Consider the following 22,120-nt stretch of genomic DNA (forward strand, 5'->3'; position numbering starts at 1 on the left):
ATCACATGTATCTATTAAAGCATGACATGTGTCATAACTCAATATAAAAAAATATATGTACTTATCACCAAATTTGGACCGATCAAATAAAATACATTTTTAACTCTTTACGCACTTTATTTTGTTGGTAAAAATACACATTGTCTGCATAGATAAAGTGGTATATGTATTTAAACACACTCCAGAAACATTTGGTGGGTAAAGATTTTCTATATTAGGGTGTTTAATTGGCGATAAACTATATTTTAAGCATATATTATATGAGGAAGTTAAGATTATTATGGAGTTTAATAAAGAGAGAAACAATCCTTTTACGCAATAAAAAGTACTCTTAATATATTCAGTCTTTAATTTTTTTTTATGTTTATGAGAGTATATTATATAAGGTAAAATGAGAAACTTAATTAGATATCATTGATTACCAAATAAAAAATTATGAATTACTCTTTAAGAATTACAATTAGACCAGTGTGCCAAATCATCATAATTTATCATCTATCATTATAGAAACATGAGTTTTTCAGTTTTAACAATTTCACTATTTCATATTTCTAATTTCTAGAGTCAATTATTATTATTTTTTATCGAAATTTCTTCATATGTCTGCCTTAAAAACATTTTAAGTAGTACTCCATATTGTCATGTACCTTTTATATAATTTTATTTCAAAAAACTTAAAGTTCTTAGGTCTAAATTCACAATCACGCTTTAAAAGTTTGTATCTTCAAATTTTAATAATGTCGTATAAATTAGGATATCGAAAAAACTATTGGTTTCCTTTTAATTCCCACAAAAATCATAACGTCTCTCTGATATACTAATATTTTCTTTCTATTTCTATAACGTCTCTCTTTATAAAATCTCACTATTTCGGTTTTTTATTAAAAACTCCATCTTTTTACTATTCCTCTCTCACCATCTTCTTCTTCATCTCTCTCTGTTTCATATACAAAAAAAGAAAAGAAGCTATGCTTCAATCAAAGCAAAAAAGTTTTCCACTTTCATCAATGGCATCACCAGCCTACACAACTCCATTGTTATCCGAATCATCAAACAGCATAATAAGCACCACAAGCAGCAGCAGTGAATCAGAAGAAAGCCCGGAAACTTCGCAAAGATTTCAAGATTTCCAATTATTAGATCTTCAATTCAAGATTTCAAGAACCCCCATTTCTTGTTTTCACTCTTACAAATCCTTAGCTGTTCTTTCAGGCCATGTAGGAACAGTTTCTTGTTTAGCCCTTTGTGGGGAATTCATCCTCAGTGCTTCTCAAGGTAAAGATATAATCGTCTGGCAACAGCCTGATTTACGCCAATTTACGAAATTTGGAACAGGGGATGGCTCTGTTAAAGCACTTGTCACTATTGGCAACAAAGTTTTCACAGCACATCAAGATTCCAGGATTCGTGTATGGAAAGTTTCGAGAAGATCAGAAAATGTTTTCAGATTAATCGATACATTGCCTACAACAAAAGATTATCTTGGAAAATTCATGAAACAGAGCAATTATGTTCAGACAAGAAGACATCATAAGAAACTCTGGATTGAACATGCTGACAGCATTTCTTGTTTAGCTGTTTCTAACGGCTACATTTACTCAGGTTCTTGGGATAAAAGCTTGAAAGTGTGGAGAATTTCTGATCTGAAGTGTTTGGAGTCAATAAAAGCACACGACGACGCGATAAATGGATTAGTCGCTAGTAAAAATGGGGTTGTTTATTCAGCTTCTGCTGATGGAAAGATTAAAGCTTGGAAAAATAGTTCTGGTACACATTCACTTAAGGGTATTTTGGAAGGTCATAAAGATGTTTCTTTGAACTCTGTTGTGGTTTCTGAAGATGGGGTTTTTGTATATGGTGGAGGATCAGATGGGTATGTAATGGGGTGGGTGGGTAACAAAAATCTTGATAGTTGGAAACTGATATGTGAAGTGAAAGCACATGAAATGGCTGTTTTGTGTATGTGTTTGATGATGGGTGAATTTTTGTGTAGTGGATCAGCTGATAAGAGTATTTGTATATGGAAAAGAGAGATTAATGGAGGGTTGTTTAAATTTGGTGTTATTAAAGGACATGAAGGACCTGTTAAGTGTTTACAAGCTTCAACAGGTAGTGTTGGGGGTGGGTTTATGTTGTATAGTGGGAGTCTTGATAAGAGTTTAAGAGTTTGGTGGATTCCAAAGTATGGTGATGGTGATGGTGATGAGAAAAAGGACTCATCTTTGATCACAAAGTGAAGATTTTGTCAAGTTTTTTTTGTATTTCGTAAGGTTTGCGTACACTCTATTGATTTTATTTCATGAGATTATACTGAATATGTTGTTGTAGTGTGGACATTGGTTATACTGTAGTTGTTTTTGTGAGTTTATATACTTACTGTGTATTTGAAAGAGTTCAATTTTTTTGTTGTTTTAGTGTTTTTGTGTGTAGTGTGAGTGTTAGGAACATTGAACTAAAGAGTTGAGAGAAATTGAGTTGTTGTTTTTCTATCTTTTGATTCTTTTATCATCATATGTATTTCTTGAGAATTGTAATTAGGTCAACAGAGTGAAGTATACATCAATAAAAGATAGAGAACAAGTTGAGAGAAATTGTGTTGTTTTCCATCTATTATCATCATTTTTTTTTTTTGGTTATAATACGTAAGTATGTCATTTATCTTGACCTGATATATATGTCCTTCAAATTTGAATGTGTACTAGTAGACATTTAAAATTGTATATATAGAGTTGAACAAGTAAAGTCGGCGGGGGGGGGGGGGGGGGGGGGAGCTTTCAAAACATAGTTTCTCTACCTTCTCGAGTGAATGGTAAGGTATGCGTACACTCTACCCTCTCAGACCACATTTTGTGGAATTTCACTGGGTATTTTATTGTTGTAGCATAGAGTTAAACAAGTAGACGCATATGTCACACTTGACATCCTACATGGCGATTTCCGTCATACATGACATCCCACAGACGTTCTAAATGTATTATGTCATGTATGATGCACGTGTCTACTTATTTCAATGCCTAGTTATAAACACCCATTATTAAACAACATAAATATCAGAAACCAAATTAAAGAACATAATTATATATTATGCCTGGTTTGTTTTTAAATATTTCTTGAGAATTGTAATTAGGTCAACAGAGTGTAATAGATATCAATCAAAGATGAGGACATTTGTTTTATCTATTGACATTAGTCTATTTAATTCGTTAGCTTGTGCATCTTATCATCTACTTGTTCAACAACCATCCCCTTCATGTTCATTTAAAAGTGATACTTAATGGTTTAAGTTATATATTTAAGTATATTTTAGGAGAATTATGTTACATCAAATTATCTTACTTTATATTTCAAGTTATTAGATCATATTTGTTATAAACAATACAAGTTCTTTACAATTATATTAACGATATTATAATTTTTTCTATACATTATCATGCAAAAAATTTAAATAATAAAGGAATCAAAAGGCAATAAAGCCAAAGGGGACAAGGGTTCTCCCATAAATGGAGTGAATACTACTTTATTCAATGCTTTGTTGAAACATAACAAAGACAATTATCAACAAGGGTTCTAATATAGTGGTAACTATTTTTTTATCCTTAATTTGAGGTTTGAATTTGGGTTCCTTTGATATGGAATTGCCTTTGTTAAGGAATGATTTACTCTTAATGTAGAACTTTTTGAAGTAAATCAAATTTAATAAGATTTTAATGCAAATATCGAACATCGGGTGAAAAAAACCATAACCATTTGGAGCCTTTTGTTGATAAATACCTTTTAAAATTATTTACACATATTAAATTTGTAACCAACAAGATTTTGAAATTATTTGCTATGTCATGTTGTATATTGAGGGTTTATCTAAGTTTGGTTAGTTATGTAGAAATATATTTTTAAGATTGTCAATAGTTTGGTAACAAAATTTTCTTTTATTATTATTTTTTTAATTTAGTGGATAAGTAAAAGCGAATGATGGATCGGAAGAAAAGAAAATTCTTAAATTATGTGATCAATCAGATACAACAAATTTTGAATAGTTAGCACACATCTCCATGAAATTCATAGGGAAGCTGCCCCAAATCATGTGATACCTATCCCACCATCATTAGACAAATGAACTTTTAGGATTCCTAGTTTTTTGTTTAAGAATTAACCTAAAGTCTTAACCAATAATAGGGCTGCTCTTTATTCTTCATTTCTTTAATTAATCTAGTTTTAATTTACTAAATGTTGTTATTTCTTGTCCTTTCTCTTTTAACCCTATTAAACTTATAGGATAATGATCATGTTGCTATTACCAAATAAAAATAAATAATTAAGTGTTTACTTGGTAAGAATTTCAAAATTATTGTTCAACTAATCCACCATATTATTTTATAAAAGCAACAATATAATTTCATGTAAGATTTAATACTTTATATATAATAAAACATGAAGTTTTGCGACTTAACTAACTCAACGTTTATATCAAGCTAATAAATGTATATGACCTGACATGGCTTTGTATATAAATTTTTAGTACTTAATCATGTTAATCAACATGTATTCTCCGCTCATTAAATGAACACTTAACTACTATTTTCTCCGTCCCAGTTGATCATTATACTCAAAATAATTGTTCCATATTAGTTGGTCTATCTTACTAAATCAAGAAATCATTATTCAATTTTTCTCTATATTACCCTTACAATTAGTTCTTTTTGAAAGTGTTCACATTTATATGTAAAATTCTCAAGAAGTTATGAACAATGATCAACTAATATGAAACAGAGGGAGTATATTGGATTGAGAGGGGGAGAGGGTTGAGTTGGTTTTGTTGTTGCTCATTGAATTTCATCATGACTTGTTTTCAACTACTATATTGGTTGTATTTATGTCCATGAATTCAATTACAGACACCTAGTATATTCACTTGACTCAAAAAAGTACAACCACTCTTCATTAGCTTCATGTGTGTGACTAATTGCTACAAATTATTACTTCTGGATTGACTCCCAATTCCCTACCACTTTCTATATGTTTGGTATGATGGAAATTATTACTTTTTTTGCTTCATTACTGAGTGAAAACTATTTTATTCAAAAATATATACTCTCTCCATCCCAAAAAAATTGGCTTGTCAAACTAACTAATGTATGTTTATAGTGAATTAATTAGATGTAGAATCTTTAATTTTTCTGAGATGAAATTTACTTAGTTAGAAACTACATAAGAAGTAGTACGATATGTTGCAATACAATTAAAAATATTTAATAAAAATTATAATAAAAAAATATATTTTTGACTGTCTGAATTGTAACTTAGACAATATTTTGGGACGGTGGGAGTATATATAGCACATAATGATTTATTTATGTCTTTTTTCTTGTGTTTCTTTTCATAATTAATTTAGAGCTTAAAATGGTTATGAAAATTTGGTTATCCAACAGATTTTCCATTAACTACACAAAGACAATTACTAAAGGGCCGATTTTTTTAGTATTCAAATTAAGAATCGTATTTACACCAAAATAGCAATACTTCTTTTTTCATTCATATAGCAAATTTTTTTTTAAAAGTAGAATTTAAATTAAAAAATAAAATTTCCAAATCAGCCACGCTTATCACTATTTCCATAAATTTCTCCAATTATTTTACCTTCCTTATTTATTCAAATTTGTTATATATTATCTTCCAATAGAGGTTTCCTACCAAAACAAAACTCCCCTTCTCTGATAGGAATAACTATCGAAAAATGAATACCAATAATTTTTCAATTCCAATTCAACACAACGGACGATGGGACTCATCAGGTAATTGTATAAAATAGTTCGCATGGTGTTTTATTACGTGGTTATATATGATTTATCACAAATATCTATTTTGTACTTTTCGAGAGTTATTCGTTTGGTTTAGTTTGTCTATTTTGGTGAAATTGAATTCATCTAATTTGGTTTATGTTCTGGATCCTCAAAATTTTGGTTTAATTACAATAACTACATATGATTTGGTTGTAAACTGAAGTGTCAATTTTTTATATATTAAAGTTTAGGTTTCATATGATTTGGTTCGAAAGTATGTTGCATTATTGTTCGTATTATAGTTATTAAGTTGGTGTATATAATATAATAATTAGAAAAAAAGGTTCATATATTGATTGGTGGTATCCTAATAAAATATAAAATTGAAAAATTTGAATTGGTTTGTGATCTGGTACATATGATGGTATATTTGTTGCTACGAACTGACACCAAACTAATAGTCTGATGTATGTATCAATTTGAAAAATTGAATTGGTATGTGATATGGTACATATGATGATATATTTGTTGGTACGAACTGACACCAAGCTAATAGCCTGATGTATGTGTTGGTGTATTTTTTGGTCCAATTTATATTGGTGTATTAGACATATGTTGTTAATGAGTATTTTGTTATCTGCCACCAATTTTTTTTTGAATTTTGACTAACAAATATTTGTAATGTCGCAGGAAAGTATCTGAATTTCAAGATTGAAGGAATGATATGATGTGGACACCAATTACCAAGACTTGATTAATACTACTGCTTTTCAATTAGGTGTGGACACAATCGTTTTTGAGTTGGAACTCAAATATGTTGTGACTGATCCGTTTTCACCATTGAAGATTCATAGTTTTGAAAAATACACCAAAAAATCAACTTTAGATACACCAAAGTGTTTTATGTATATTTGAGTATATATTGGTGAATAAGACTTTGTAATGGTTAAATTGAACTTTGTATATAAATTTTTGTAGTAATTATATTAATAATATCTTCATTTATTTACAGATCGTGCTAAAACGTTTATGACATATGTAGTTGTGAAAACTTTCAACATGATGAAATTTCTTATAGTCATGCAATTGTTGCTATCGGATACAATAGCAAACATGGTGAAAACTATTGTTCAGCCTATTACAGTAATAAAGATTTTCAAAACATTTATGCAATATCTATTGATATATAGTAGTATATTTAAAAGGTATAAAATAGTAATAATTATTGGTATAAAATAGTATATTTATATATAGTAGTAAAATAATTATTGGTAAAATGATGGTTATATAATTGATATGTATTTATGTTTATCTATTACATGGTTGCATATTTGGTGAAACTACGATACAGTTGTAATTGTGAAAACACTATGCATACTTGATGAAACCTACATATTTTTTACCTAGATGAAAATAATGGTAAAAATGTGAGAGAAGGCTTCCATTAATAATATGATTTGATTGAATAAAAAATTAAGAGAGAGAAAATCAATATATAGAAAAACAAAGTAACGTAAAAGAGTAAACTGTGATTGAAAAAGTCAAAAAAATGTAAACAATAATTATCAATCCCATAAAATTAGCACATAACCTCCCCTAAAAAAAGTAATAGATACGGATACCAACTATATTTTTAACAAATAAAAAATTAAATATTTTGTTTTGTTTGTAATTAAAAACTTAGTTTTGTAAATAAAAAAGAGTATATGTATATATTGTTAACTAAAATTTTAAATAGTATATTCATGTAATTTTCCCATTACGAAATTGTGAAGTCAAAGGGATAAATAAGATTTTTTCACTTTTAATTAAAAAACTTACTATAAAAAGTCTCAAAAATGCAAAAACCCTTAATGAGAAGTTTCTCAGCCTACTCAACACAAATATGAATTCATTGAATCAATAAAAGTAATTGTTTTAAAATATCTATTTTAAAAAGACACCACTAATTAAAGTTGTAATACATTGGACCCTATACTAGTTGATGAGAAACCCTTGGCACTAAGGAGAGTTCAACAAAAGCATTGTGTGAGGATGAGTTCTTAACAACTCAACCAACATTAATCTTTCATAATCTCTCTTTACTCCTAAATTTTTAATTCTACTTTTTCATAATTTGTAAAGAAAATATTGAACTTTTGAATATGATCATTTCGAGGTCTTACTAGCAATGACAGATTCAATCATTAATAGTTTCAATATGTAACACATCACATTTTAAAAATTAGTAGTGTGCATGTGTTTTTTTTTTTTTTTTTTTTAGAATTATCTCAAGTATCTAAATTTTTCTATTCTCTTTTTTTGATGTGCCTAAACAGACTGTCATTTTTATTTTATTTTATTTTGGCTTTTTAGGTCTGTGGGTTGGACCACGAGAACCTAAAAGAGCAAAGTAACAGTTCTTTAGTTGAACTCAAAGGAAAGTATACAGATACATTCGTAATATTATATCAAAAGGGGGGACCAAACTATAATTCCTACTTTTTCCTCTTTGGTCCCTACACTTAAATTAAAAGATATCTTACTACCCTACTAAAGTTAGATTTATTTTATTGTAAGAATTTTCAAACAATACTTTTGCTGTATGTTGGGCAGGGTTTGAAAATTGACTCTATTGTTTATTTATTTTTGGAGAAAAAAGCAAAAAAAAAAAAAAAGGACCAAGAAAGTTCATATGATTAATTTTTTATTAAAAAAATGCAACTTATTTGAAAAGACCATCCTGCACTATTTTAATTTACCAGTTCACAATTGGGGACCATTAAAAAGTGCAATTTAGGAGAATTAATAACACAATAAAACCATATAGAAAGCACAATCTTTTTGACTTATTTTTCTTATACTTTTCTCTTTTAACTACAAAAATAAATAATATTCCTCCGTTCGTCTCAATTTTTCTAACACCGTTTAATTTAATTTAATTTAAGAAAGAAGGGAGATATTTGAAATTTATAATCTAAAACACTCATTGCGACTATAAATCATATCAAGATAAAAATCTAATTTTATAATTAAATTATTTTCAATTATTAAAAAATGACATTCTTTTGTCCACCACATAATTTTATACTACTAAAACTTAATATCAGCAATATTTAACTAAGCCACCTTCATATCCTTAGAAAGTCTAACCCAATAAATTATTATAAAGAAACTAATTATTAATCCTATTCCTAATAAAAGAGATTGTCAAAACAAGGCTAATTTAAAACATGACTAAAAGAATTATTTTACATTAGTTGATGAAATTGATTGTGCGTTTGTCAAAGATTTTTTTTTTTTTTGGGTTCATTCTTCTTTCCCTTTTCCTACCAGAAACACTTCGACCTAAACAAGAAAGAAAAAAAAAAAGACAATTAAACAATTATGTCCGACTCAAATATATGAAAATTTAATCATCAAGAGCTTAAATATTTTTACCTATATATTATTTTAAAAAGTTCCAATTGTACAATTTGTACGTACCTTAATTATTTTATCGCAATCTGCTACTTTTCATCGAAAAATATGGCTTTTTTCCAGATGAAATAAAAATTGAATTCATCAAAGCCAGGGCAAAGAAAAGCCAAATGAACTACTTACTTCAAAAGGGCAGCATACTATCTATCAATAAGCAAATGCTTCTATATAATATAACTGAAGAAAGGAGACAGACTCATGTATCGATAATCGAAAATCAAGAAACATCTAGACCTCGACGCTCACTTCAGAATAGTCAAATTTCCCTAGTACAATGATGAGAGGGTACAAAATGAAACTGGTAACAAAATTCCATACATTTACCACAATACATGGATGACAATGGATGCTCCATTTCCCTGATGACCTTGTAAATAGTAGTTATCTCAGACAACCCTGGACTACACAACACTGCAGGAGCCTGATGTTGCAATGTCCAATGGCTTAAGAATGTCTTCTTCTTTCCCAGCTCCGTTAGCAGGTTGCCTATACTTGTTTATAGAATAGAACGTAAGCTTGATCATGCAGCACTCTGTTGGTGGTGACAGCAGTAACAGAAGCATCATCAAACCGCAACCACTTCCCACTCTGGTGACGACAATCAGCAGTGTAATGCCCCTTAGAAGCTTCCCTACCATGGTGGGTGATTGTGGAAACAAGTTGATATTGTCGACCCTGTATGTTAAGCAACAAGAACAAGATAAAAGTTTAGCCTCATTTTTTGTCACATATATCACGTCTTAATAGAAGAATGTCCTGCTTCATTGATAATGTATGCAAAAAAGGCGATGATTTTTCATTTTTGGGTCCAAACGGGCAGTTGATATGCACAGTTGACAGGATTTCAGAAGAACAATTGACTTTTGACATGTGATGCATTTCCCCACTTAGAGTAAATGACAATTGAAAAGATTTCAAAATATTCCTTATATAAACAACTATAAAATTGTAACCAGAACTCTAAACTTCGAAAAATCAAATTATTTCCCATGATTTGGGATGGAGGGTTGAAAAAAGAACTCAACAAAATTTGAAGATTACCTCAGTAGTCGAAGAAGCAAGCAAATCACGGCTTATCACTAGTTCCAGAGGAAAATGCACCGGTTTATGCAATTTGGTACTTCCATAGCTCCCATAACCAAACCGCTTCAGGTGTAAAATCAGCATCTTAGGCAGTGTCTGTATGCTGATGGATTTCCTAGCAGTAGCCACTCCAACCTGTGAGGAAATAAAGAATGTTACAGGTAACCAACAGGTAGTATGTATCCTGCATTGATCCGCGAGAACACTAAACCAGCTATAACTTGTAAATATTCCTCCTGAGGAAAACAAAGCTAATCCCGTTGACAGGAAATTTAATCAAGTGAAAGTCATTTTACTGCACTTAAATTGTAATTTGCCTATGCATCCTAACAAGATGAAAAATTGGTTGGTAAGTGTCCCACATTTATTGCGGGAATGGGCAATCGACCCATCTCCTGATGTGGATTACTTTGGGAAATTCTCACCTCATGAGCTAGCTTTTGGGGTTGTTTAGCGGCAAAGGTTCATTTTATTACATGATATCAAAGACTTGACTCACTCCAATTCTTGGTTACCCAATTTTGGATCTCCATGTTATTGATATTTTATCCATGCTCCAGATGTCCAGGACATACGGGAGGGGTTTTTCAGTGCCCCACATTGGCAGAAAAGCATGGGTTGTTGTTTCCATTTCCCTGATGACCTTGTAAGTGGAAATTTTTGAGTTTCAGTAAGCAATGCAAAGAACTTTAGGAGTAGCTTTTTGGAGCTGCCATGGAAAGACTCATAAAACTGCATAATGCATGGCTCACAATCCCAATAATCAATATGCATTTATGAACTCTCTAGAAGCCAGAAGGGAAAGGAACCCCAGATGAGTTGAACAAAAATTTAATCACCTTTATGAACTGAAGGCTTTTATTATCTAACCACCTTAATCCTTTTGGTGTAATTTCCATTTTGTAGATGATGCACATGAATTATTGGAATTTCATAGGCTCTCCTAACAGTTGTAATAGGGATAGTTTGACTGTCAATTTCAAACAGTAGGGATGGCTTGACTCCTTACAGTAACTCATAGCATTTCCTTCTATCAATTTTTTTGAATAATACATTATCATCAAAAGTAAAAACAAGAAGGATGGTGAGCGGGCACAATCAATAACCTTAACAACAAGGAAAGATTTTTACGGAATTTGTACACTAGAGGCCTTTGAATAGTCACTTATCTAAGATTTGATACAGTTTTATGCAGTAGGTTGACATATTCAATACTTGGCATTAGGTACAGGACCATTCCCCAACCGCAGACAGTATTAAGCCTAATGTCCAAAAGATAGCAGAATAATTTACCTTTCCTACGGTAGTTCTATATCCCTCGAGTGTCTCCGGGGCAGAAAATAGGCGGAGAGCATCTTGAATGTTATGAACAGCTTCGTGTGAAATATCAAGATGGACCACCAAAAATGGTTGAACTGTCGCAGAGGCTTTGTTCCCTACAACAAACAAAGTAGATTCAAAATGAAAAACTCAATCCAAGTTGAAATATAGTTGAATAGACTTCATAGGTCCAACAAATTTGTCATTCCTACCAAAGAAGATAGATAACACATATTATGCATGAGCACAACATCTAGTTGCCTCACAAAAGAGCTACTCCATTTATGTCAGACTGGGAGGGCTTGTTATGTAGCAAATTTAGGGTTTTACAACAACAAAAAATAATACAGTAGGCCAATTGCTGTGGAAAAAAAGTTCCCACCATGATACAACCAGGAAGTACCTTTCTTTGCCAATTCACATAGTTATTCATTCACATTTTATGCATCCATTAACAAATTTACAACTAAGCCAGAAGTTCAAATTTTATTGTATCTTGGAATTATGAAGTTAATACAAAATATACTGGTCATGTGCAATCTACATGCTCAAACAAAATCAAGAAAAAAAGCATACAGGAAATTTCTGAAGTTCCCATTTTACAGATAATTGTCATGTTGGCCATTTATTTGTAGTATGATGCACTAATTCTAAAGAGAGGAAAAACATCATCAAAGCTTCTTACCACTTATCAAATGTTATTTAAAATTTATTACACCTACTACTTTGTCATTTTACTTAAACCGATGACCCATATTCCTTAAATGGTTATCACAGTTGAACCAGGATTCACATGGGCAATCCAAGACGAGAAAATTTATGAAAATGGCATAGAAATATCACCAGGCAAATTACAAATTTCAGCCCCTAGATTTGACTAGTCTAGTAGTCTTATGCTCTTCATAAGAAGCATACAGTCTTTAGATAACAAGCAAATATTTTCTTCCTTTGATGAATGAAGGGATATCATTACTCAGCATCAGGTAGATGCAAAATAGTACAAAGGTAAAAAAAACACTACCTCTCGCTTTTACAAGACTCTTCAACTGCCCCCCAAAAATGGCACTCAAGTTTGAAGGAACGAAGTCCTGAGTTCTTGTGACTGCAGACTTGTTCTTTGGGCCAACAGTTTCCCATTCTTCATCGTCTTCCGATGAAACAACAGAAGAATTTTTCCCACTTGAACCTGATTGCCCTTCAAGCTTTAGTAATTCACCATGCATCTGATCCATTACAAAACTCAGGAACTCCTGTGCATCTTCTTGTCTGGGAAAATGTTAATAAAGGGAGTTTTGAGATACTTTACAAAGACATGACATATTTGTCCAATTAACGCTTTTAAAAAAAACAATGAAATCATTCAGTAATGCCAATGAGTCAGATCCCATAGACAACAATCACAGTAGAAGGAGCAAGAAAAGAAACAGTAGTAAAAAGAAGAGAAAGAAACTACAGTACATGCACAACGTTTTTTTCTTCTTCTATTTTTTTTTTTTTTCCTTCTAGCAATTATAGGAGCTAGAAGAAAAAGGAGAATCAGACCAGTCAGGCAAATGTGTAATTCATACAGTTTGGCAGCAAAGCAGTAACAAATTCCGTTGCCTTTCTCTTCTTAACAGACAATGGACATCATTAAGCTATGCAAGTGCATATCAAAATGGTGACGTCAAGGTATGCCACAACAAGGACATGGAAGAACATCCAGAAGGAAGGCAACAATCACCACTAAGAAGTGTAAATAAGTATATACCTTGGCCTGCCAGAAATGGACTTAGGCACATCAGGAGTAAATTTCTTCAGAACTGTGTCAAACATTGCTGGGCTGAAGGGAGTACCAACTTCAACACTGGTTGCATCTTTCTTCATTGAACTTGTAGAACTAGGTACAACAAACTGAGAAAGAAACCCCACAAAGGCAGCTAATGTTGGATACTCAGCCTTGGAAATACTGAGTATCCTTAGCTTTAGCAAAAGCTCAACAAAAGGAGAACAGGACAAAAGAGCTTGTAATGTAGCATTAAGGAAGCATAAGTTCCCTGAGTTGATTAAACCACGAGGTAGCAAGCCCGCAACATCAAGAGGACCACCAGATACCTCTGGGAGGGCCTGTTCTGAATGTACAATTTTTGCTGAATTGCTAGTGGTCCCATTCAATTTTCCTTTATTGAGTAGTGCATCATCATCTCGTCCAGTAGTTCTAGACAACTTGTTGATAGCTTTAGCCTCATCTTCCAACACACATAAATTGCTCAAGTCTATATTGTGTACCATTGCAGATTCTTCATGTCCATTGATGTAGTAATCATTGTGGACATCTCCATTCTGTTTGATTTCTCTGAGCAAGTTATCTGCCCCAGCTTTCTCCTCCTTGAGAGTAGTAGAGAAATCTGAGCCTACTCTCTCTTTTGAATAAGCGGGCTGAGAATTGGATACAGCATTGAAACTTCCAAAAGAAAAATCAGGCTCCGATTTTGAGGAATTAACTGGCACCTTTTCTTCCACGTGCTTATTCCCATCACAACCAGATGGCTGGTTCAGCAATGACTTTGTTTCATCTTCAGTAAATGAACCAAATAAAAATACCTGCAACATATCAAAGACAAAAGCAACAATGTTGGCTCTATCATCGCTAACCAAAATGGGAGGGGGAAAAGGCAGAATCACAGGTAGTCAGTAATTTCCTCAAACTAAAGTATCACAAAACATGTAGCACAACCGTCTAGTAAATCTACAGAAGCTGCAAAAAAAAAAAAAACTGGATTTCAGTCATTTTCCATCCCCATCATACCATACCAATTACTTTATCAAATATCCACCAATACTTATGACGCATGAAGCTCCTAAACTATGCATATGGAGTTAACAAGTACAAACCACACTTGATACAATTGGCCTGACACTGCTAGTGTCAAATCCATGTACCAAGTTCATTTTTTGCCTGCAATTGTACCAGCTCCTTTGAGTCTTTACAGCGACACCCATCAGCTCAAATCCAAACTAATCTTCACAACACTTGTGTAACCATAAATGTATGGACTTCATACAGCTAGATAAATGCAGACAACTTCTGCTAGCCTAGGATCAAGGAATCTATTTTCACCTCTAGTTGGACCATTCTCTGAAGGATGACATTTTGGCCCAAACTTTAACTGAAAGAAAGCACATTACCGAGAAAAGGGCAGAGACATGAGTAAATTCGTACAGTTTTTTTATCAGTTGAACATTTCTTTTGCAAATTGTTATATACGCACTACCGAGCAACACTATAAATCAAGAATCAACTATGCCACTATCCCACACTAGTCTATTGATTCTATGGAACTCAATGTAAGTCTAACAACAACTGAGCCTTAACTTCTGAATACATTACATTCTATTCTTAGCTAAATTCATCTTGATTTTCAGAAACTGTAGCCCTTCCATAACAATGTTCCTTCATGTGATTTTTTATCTACCCCATCCCCTATTATTACATTCAATAACCATAATATTACACTTCTAATCAGGAACTTTGGATGTGTACATTGCAGGCATAACCATTTCAACTACTCCCATTTTCTATGCATTCATTTTTTCTACGGCACTCATCTTATGTGACACCTAACTGAATGCTTACTATGCAGGACAAAGAAAAAGAAGCAAAAGGAGGCATATTCAAATTCAGGAATGCTGTAACCAAAGAGGCATTTTCCATTTAAGGAAAATTGTCCATTGAAAGAAGCAGCTCATGGAAGATCCGTACCCAGGATCAAACAAGGTCAAGAAAAGAACCCTACAGTTAAGGAAGCTTCCCACCCAGCAATACATGGAAGGAAAGCAAATCAGAAGGAGCAATGCATACGGATGTATCTTCTCAATCAAGGATCACCATCGTATCCCTGATTGAAGGAAATTCCTTTGGGTTATCCTAAAGATCAAATCAAAATCAATCAAGTAATTGATTCTCGCCTCTATCTCATCAATCAAGATCAAATCAAACACAACAAATTAGAATGGAATAATGACTTCGGCAACAATCAAGGTGAAAATTTGATCCTCTACACAACAACGGTCATAAAGCAATTCATCACTATAAAGAAGATCATGATCGATGGAACAGATGTGCAACATCCCCTGAGCAAGAAAAACTATTTACTCTTTTATCTTACAAAAGCACTGTAGTCATTATAGTTTACTAGTAAAGAGAATAGAAAAAGAGAGATTCGAAAGGCTATACAAGTAGAGGCTGTAACCACAGACAAAATCTGGAACTGTTCAGATCGAAGGAACCTAGCACAGTTCATCACAACACAAACAGTACTTCAAAGTTCATTCATAAGCTCTAAAGAGAACTCTTGTAACCCAAGGGGACTGGACATCACACCGGTGATCCGAACCGGTATAAAACATTTATCAATTTATTTTTCAGTACTTCACATTATGTTATATTCTGCTTATTAGTCTAAGCTGCAGGTGAGTTGACTTATGTATAGCAATAGTTGCCTAAAATTTTAGTACTTACGAAAAGATTTCAATCCACCACCCACCACCACCACCCTTGAATTTCAAGTAATACTTGCATCAATTAATACCCAACACATAATTTAACAGAAGTGTAAAAACTACCCCTCAACTAAGAGAAATAGAGCAAAGCATGCCCTTATCATCTGTGGATTGACTTAGATTTACCCCTCAACTATGGAAAGTAGAACAAATCTTCCTTCCACTTGACTTCGGTCTCAAATATACCCTTATCATGAGTGGACCAACTCATATTTACCCCTCAAAGCTAACAATTTTTTTCTTTCAGTCAACCCTTCTATTTTAAGGTAAAAATTTTATTTGACTTTTGTTTCTATAACAACGAGAGTGTTAGAATAGGAATAGGTTTATACAATCCTATTAGAATAAGAATATGTTTATACAATTCTATTAGAATAGGAATAGGTTTATACAATCCTATTAGAATAGGAATAGTAATAGAAATAGAAATAGGAATACTAAATAGTATCCTACTTGGTAAAGGATTGTATTCTAGGGTCTATAAATAGGGTCTCAATGTAATAATGTACACAACAACAATTCAATAATATTCTTTTCCTATATTTCTCACATGGTATCAGAGCCTCTACGAACTTGGTAGAGAATTAAAGAGCTTCCGCTGCCGGCGGGTGGCACCCATAGATGCTGCCCGTCTGGCCAATGATTATGTTAACAAAAGTTGGGTCACCGTGTATCTATCCGGTGACTATTTTCTTATATCTAATTTGTGTAGCACCGTGCTATCATTCCGGTGACTACTTTTTCATATTTAATTTTTGTAGCACCGTGCCATCATTCTGGTGTCTACTTTTTTGTGTAGCACTGTGTCATCATTCCAGTGACTACTTTTTCATATATAATTTGTGTAGCACCGTGACATCCTTCCGGTGACTACCTTTTTTGCATATCTTATTTGTGTAGCACCGTGCATCTTTTCGGACTACTTTTCATATTTAATTTGTGTAGTACCGTGGATTTTTTCGAACTATTTTCTCATATCTGAGTTGCATAGCATCATGTGTCTTTTCAGTGACTCCTCAGATTTGATTTGCATAGTTCCATTCGTCTTTCCGGTGACTCCTCAAATCTGATTTGCGTAGGGTTGTGCCATCATTCCAACCCTACCCGTTTCTTTTTCAGTAGGGTCGTGCCAACATTCTGACCCTACCCATATTATTTCTCTTTTTCAATGGGGTCGTTCCATAAATTCAAACTATCCTATATAATTTATATTTTCTAGTTGGGTTGTGACATCATTCCGACTCTACCCATATAATTTTATTTCTTAGATTGTGACCACTTTTAGCCATCAAATCTAATACTCCGGCATATGAGCATGTTCTGGCTAGTTTTTCGGTGACTTGTCTGATATCAACTCGTCTAGTGATTCCAACATGATCCATATACTTTACACTAGATTTTGAGCACTTACGACCGTTGCATTGTGAAGAAGTCTATATGGAGCAACCACCTAATTTTGTTGCTCAGGGGGAGTTTAGTAGCCTTGTATGTTGATTACGTAAGTCACTCTATGGTCTGAAACAGTCTTTGCAAGTTTGGTTTGGAAAGTTCCAACACTGTAATTTTATCACTCTGTGTTTTATCGGCATTATGCATCAAATTCAGTATTTCATGAGAAGACCAAGCACATTGAGATTGATTGTCAATTTTGTGAAGTCGAGTGATCAACTTGCAGATTTCACCAAGCCCCTCATCAGTCCTCGTGTTAATTACATTTGTAACAAGCTAGGTACATGAATTGTATGCACTAGCTTGAGGGGGAGTGTTAGAATAGGAATAGGTTTATACAATCCTATTAGAATAAGAATATGTTTATACAATTCTATTAGAATAGGAATAGGTTTATACAATCCTATTAGAATAGGAATAGTAATAGAAATAGAAATAGGAATACTAAATAGTATCCTACTTGGTAAAGGATTGTATTCTAGGGTCTATAAATAGGGTCTCAATGTAATAATGTACACAACAACAATTCAATAATATTCTTTTCCTATATTTCTCACAAGAGGAATAACAAAAGGAAACATGTGTAGTTATTTTTTCAAAAATACATATCAAAAGCAGAGATTCACAAAACATTCCGTTTTGCTCAAAAGATAACTAATAACTCTGCTCTCTTTTAGTTTTTGTATTTGTGAAGATCTATAACTTCTTGTCTATTCAATTGCAATTATATGCATAATTTTAGCACAAACAAGATAAAATTGATACTTTATGGGTTTTGTTCTTTCTGGCATGGCTCCAAAAGTCATCATAGCGAACCATTTGGAGGCAAAGGAACATTTTGCAACTTTTTATTGGCAGCAAGAAGCAATTCAACCATCATATATTTATACAAAAAGTGGGAACACCCCCAAGTCAAAAGTTGATTCACAAATTTGCCCATCAAAAGTTGAGTAAAAGCTTTGCCCATCAATCAAATTAGGGGGGGAGAATCAAGATGAGATGTCTTAGTCTATCGTATTTTTGGTGTAAGCAAGATTTATGTTAGTACCCTTTTAGTCTACCAACAATTTTATGCATGGAAATTAAATCAGTAGCTATTAATTATGTTTTTCTGTTTTCTCTGTAATAGGTTCTGTAGCAGTTGTTTTCTCTGTAGTAGTAGTTATTAGAAGTTATTAGCAGTAAGGAGGTTATTTTTCCACTTTCTCATTTCAGTAGTAGTGGGAAGTTATTTCCTTGTTATTAGGTGGGTGGTTAATCACCAATGTTGTATTTAAGTTATTTGAATTCAATGGAAAAGGGGAGCAGAAAATTAGTCAAGTTTTTGAGTACTTCAAACTCAAGAGATCGCAGGTTCTCTCTTAACGAACCAACACCATAGGTAGAAAAAAGAAAACTTCAGAATTTATCTTGCAGCGTCCCATAACTAGATCCATAACCGGGGACCATACCAATTTAGTGGGGAAGTAGATAGCTTTGTGGAGTTTATAAGTCAATCGTAAATTTTTGAAAGTTTGTTTTTTGGATTTCGAGTATAATGGCACCCCCTGGAGGTTTGTAAATCCCACCTCATTAGTTTATTGATGAGTTCTTTTTTGTGAATACAAAATTACCTATTTCCAAAAAAAAGAGGGAAAGAAATCACCTAATGTTTTTTTGTCTCTGTTGGGGTTTAAACCTAAGACCTCATGATTCTCAACCCACTTTATTAACCTCTAGGTCAAACCCTTGGGTGCCCAAACACCTACTAATTTATATGATATTTTTTGTACAAAAACGGTTAACTTATCATTAATCACTATTATACTCTTCAACACCAATAGAGAATATAAGTTACTTCAAGTTAATCTTACACGTTTATTTTTTTCTAAAGAAGTCTCATTCGTTTTATTTAAAAGTCCACTACTATCTCCGTCAATTAAAGAAATTAATTCCCAATTGCCATATCCTTCTTTTGGCTTTTTATTCCCCGTTACAATCTTATTCTTATCCCCTTAGTCTCTTACCTATAAATGTTCATTTATTGCTACAATAAAGCTCTCAACATTCAGATTATAAATATATTTGCTCATGCTTCTATAACAATGATCATTGCATGGCCTGTTAAGGAAATCAAGTTTTCTGCATTCTTCATCAAAAAATCAAGTTTTCTGCATCTGAAAAGCTAAATTGTAAGTGAAAGGGTTTAAATTATGTATTATAGTAATGAGTACTTGGGATACTAGATCGACATATAGGCTTTAAAAACATATTTTTTCACTTCTCATGGTGCATCTGTATTTGGGGTTCTTACACTGTTTTTCGATTGTTAGTTCCTTGACTCCTGTTTTCCGGTAACTTCTTTAATTTTCTCTTGAAAGTTTGGAATCAATCAAAGTTCATATCTTAAATAAACCTTCTTCTATTTTTATATTTTCAGATATAACACCTATGGTATTTTAGGCTTAATTTCTATACCAACTGTACACTTGTGTTCTGATGAAGCTCCCTATGCAAGTACTTTCTCTCTATTATATTATTTTCATATTTGTACCGAATTGGCGAATTCTCTCATCCTCCCTATCTCTCTGTCACCAAACACACCAAAGCAGTAAACTCCATGAAAAGCTCCATTGACAGCCATTAAAAAGTTCTGAAGCTGTCTTCGAAAATCGAGTTATTCAAAATTGTTATTTGCTTGGCTTAAGTGTTATTATAGACTATTGGGTATATCCTTTGGAGTTTATATGTCAATGTTAAGGTGATTTGGTGAAGATTAAAGTTGGTTTTGAATGGATTTTCAGATTGAAACTTGAATAAAAAGAAAAACAATAAGTTGTATGTTATTTACATGTCCAATGAATGAATGGACATACAGTGACATTGTGTTAAAGTTTAACGACTAATAAATTAATCTACATTAGCTCACCATTCCATAAAGTTTTGAGGTTCATTATTTTACCATAAAAGAAGGAAATTTCATCACTAAAAATAAATATCATACTACTGATAATTGCAAAGATTATTTACAATTGATAATACTATTAGTTGCACCTCACTTAAATTCATTAATTTATCCCTCTCATGTACTTATCAAGTTTAACATTTAGTCTCAATATTTTGATCTCCCGGTCCAAGATAAGGTACATTAGATACATTGCATAATGTACACAGTTAAAATTAATCATTACAACTTATCACAAGATTAACCAATTCTATTAGTGTGTTTCCCAGAGACTAGTTAGCAAAAATATTTCTGTAACAGCATACCCATCCGTCAACATAGCTTTCTTTTTCACTTCCTCAGTCACCCACAACACCAGCAAAACTACCCAATACCAGTTAAGAAACAAAAAGCAATCCCACAATTCACAGAACATATAACAATAATGTAAAAAAAAATGCACATCACAAGCAAATTTCTCACAGCAAATAATCATCAAACAAAGATACACCTATGAACCATTCCAAACATCAAAAGATTTGATTTTTTTTCCATAATCACAATCAATCAACCACCATATATCAGACAAAACATTATGTCTTAAACTTAAGCGGTATGTCAAGTCAAGGCCACAATTCAAGAACCAATTTAAGTATACTATTCAAGACATTCTAAATAAACCCTACTTCCCATCAAACAAGAACAAACAGTAAATTACCAAAATATCAAAAAAAGCAAACGAGAAACATCAAGAATCAGTAATACCCACCTTAGAATCACTCATGTTGTGCAGAAAACAGCAGTGCCGGAACTGATTGTTGATTTCTGAATAATATAAGCTAAAGTTAACAACTTTACGGTGAACTTATGAAAAGTCAAGGATTGCTTTGAAACCCTTGTTGCTGCATCAATATAAAACATGAAATAGGAAGATACAAGAAGGGAGAAACAGGGCATTTAAGATTAGATGAAGAAAATCCAATAATGAACAGGAGAAGCATCGAACAATCCCAATAAAAGTAGAACAATAAAGACAAGGATTGAAATAAATAAGGATTTTGGGTTTTTCGTGAGTTTTGTGAATGTTTCAGGTCAGTGGCTTATAGGTTTCTTAGGTTTTTTTGGCTGCGGTCACTTTATGTATGAGTTAGCAGCAAATTCCTGTTTCTCAATCGCTTGAACAATTGGAAAAATGAGAGTATATGATATTAATTTTTTTTTAAAAAAATAGATATAAATTTCATTTGTAAAGAAAAACTTTTGAATTTTTGTGAGTGGAACTAATGTTTCACTTGAGATATAATTGATTTTTTAATGTATAATTTCATCTGTTCTTCCAATCAAGCAAGTGACCAACGATTGTCGTCAAAACAAGACGTATAGATTAGAGACTTACAATCAAGCAATTGACCAACGATTATCGTCAAAGCAAGAAGTATAGATTAGAGACTTACAGGATCAGGTGGGAACTTGACAAGCCTCGCGGTTACTAAGCTTTCAAAAGTGTGGCGCCCGATCACCTGTGTTTTGTGTAGAACTGAAAGTTTAATGCGACCGACTTTAAATA

General features: G+C 32.5%; 2 protein-coding genes across 2 annotated transcripts; one reads left to right on the forward strand and one right to left on the reverse strand.

Moving 5' to 3' along the window:
* The first annotated feature begins 935 nt into the window (after positions 1-935).
* On the forward strand, positions 936-2,241 carry LOC125810611 (protein JINGUBANG). The gene has a single exon (XM_049490081.1). It carries the CDS (start codon positions 969-971, stop codon positions 2,235-2,237), a length of 1,269 nt encoding a protein of 422 aa, XP_049346038.1. The 5' UTR covers positions 936-968; the 3' UTR covers positions 2,238-2,241.
* A 7,136-nt stretch (positions 2,242-9,377) lies between these two features.
* Positions 9,378-21,664, reverse strand: LOC125810608 (ubiquitin carboxyl-terminal hydrolase 24-like). Its single transcript, XM_049490079.1, has 6 exons — positions 21,323-21,664; positions 13,390-14,222; positions 12,661-12,905; positions 11,613-11,755; positions 10,278-10,454; positions 9,378-9,911 (listed from the first exon to the last, which is right to left on the reverse strand). Exons 1-6 carry the CDS (start codon positions 21,335-21,337, stop codon positions 9,723-9,725), a joined length of 1,602 nt encoding a protein of 533 aa, XP_049346036.1. The 5' UTR covers positions 21,338-21,664; the 3' UTR covers positions 9,378-9,722.
* Between the last annotated feature and the right edge of the window lie 456 nt (positions 21,665-22,120).

This window comes from Solanum verrucosum, unplaced genomic scaffold (assembly GCF_900185275.1).
Source record: "Solanum verrucosum unplaced genomic scaffold, falcon-dt-bn FXZP01000118.1, whole genome shotgun sequence".
Lineage (NCBI taxonomy): Eukaryota > Viridiplantae > Streptophyta > Magnoliopsida > Solanales > Solanaceae > Solanum > Solanum verrucosum.

What these genes read in the sequence shown, in the direction of transcription:
- LOC125810611 (XM_049490081.1), top strand. Translation starts at nt 969, where the DNA reads ATGCTTCAATCAAAGCAAAAAAGTTTTCCACTTTCATCAATGGCATCA.
- LOC125810608 (XM_049490079.1), bottom strand. An exon ending in TCCATTTCTGGCAGGCCAAG is followed by an intron (nt 12,906 to 13,389) that starts GTATATACTTAT and finishes ACATTTTCCCAG; the next exon opens with ACAAGAAGATGCACAGGAGT. An exon ending in ATAGAACTACCGTAGGAAAG is followed by an intron (nt 10,455 to 11,612) that starts GTAAATTATTCT and finishes ATTTCCTCACAG; the next exon opens with GTTGGAGTGGCTACTGCTAG.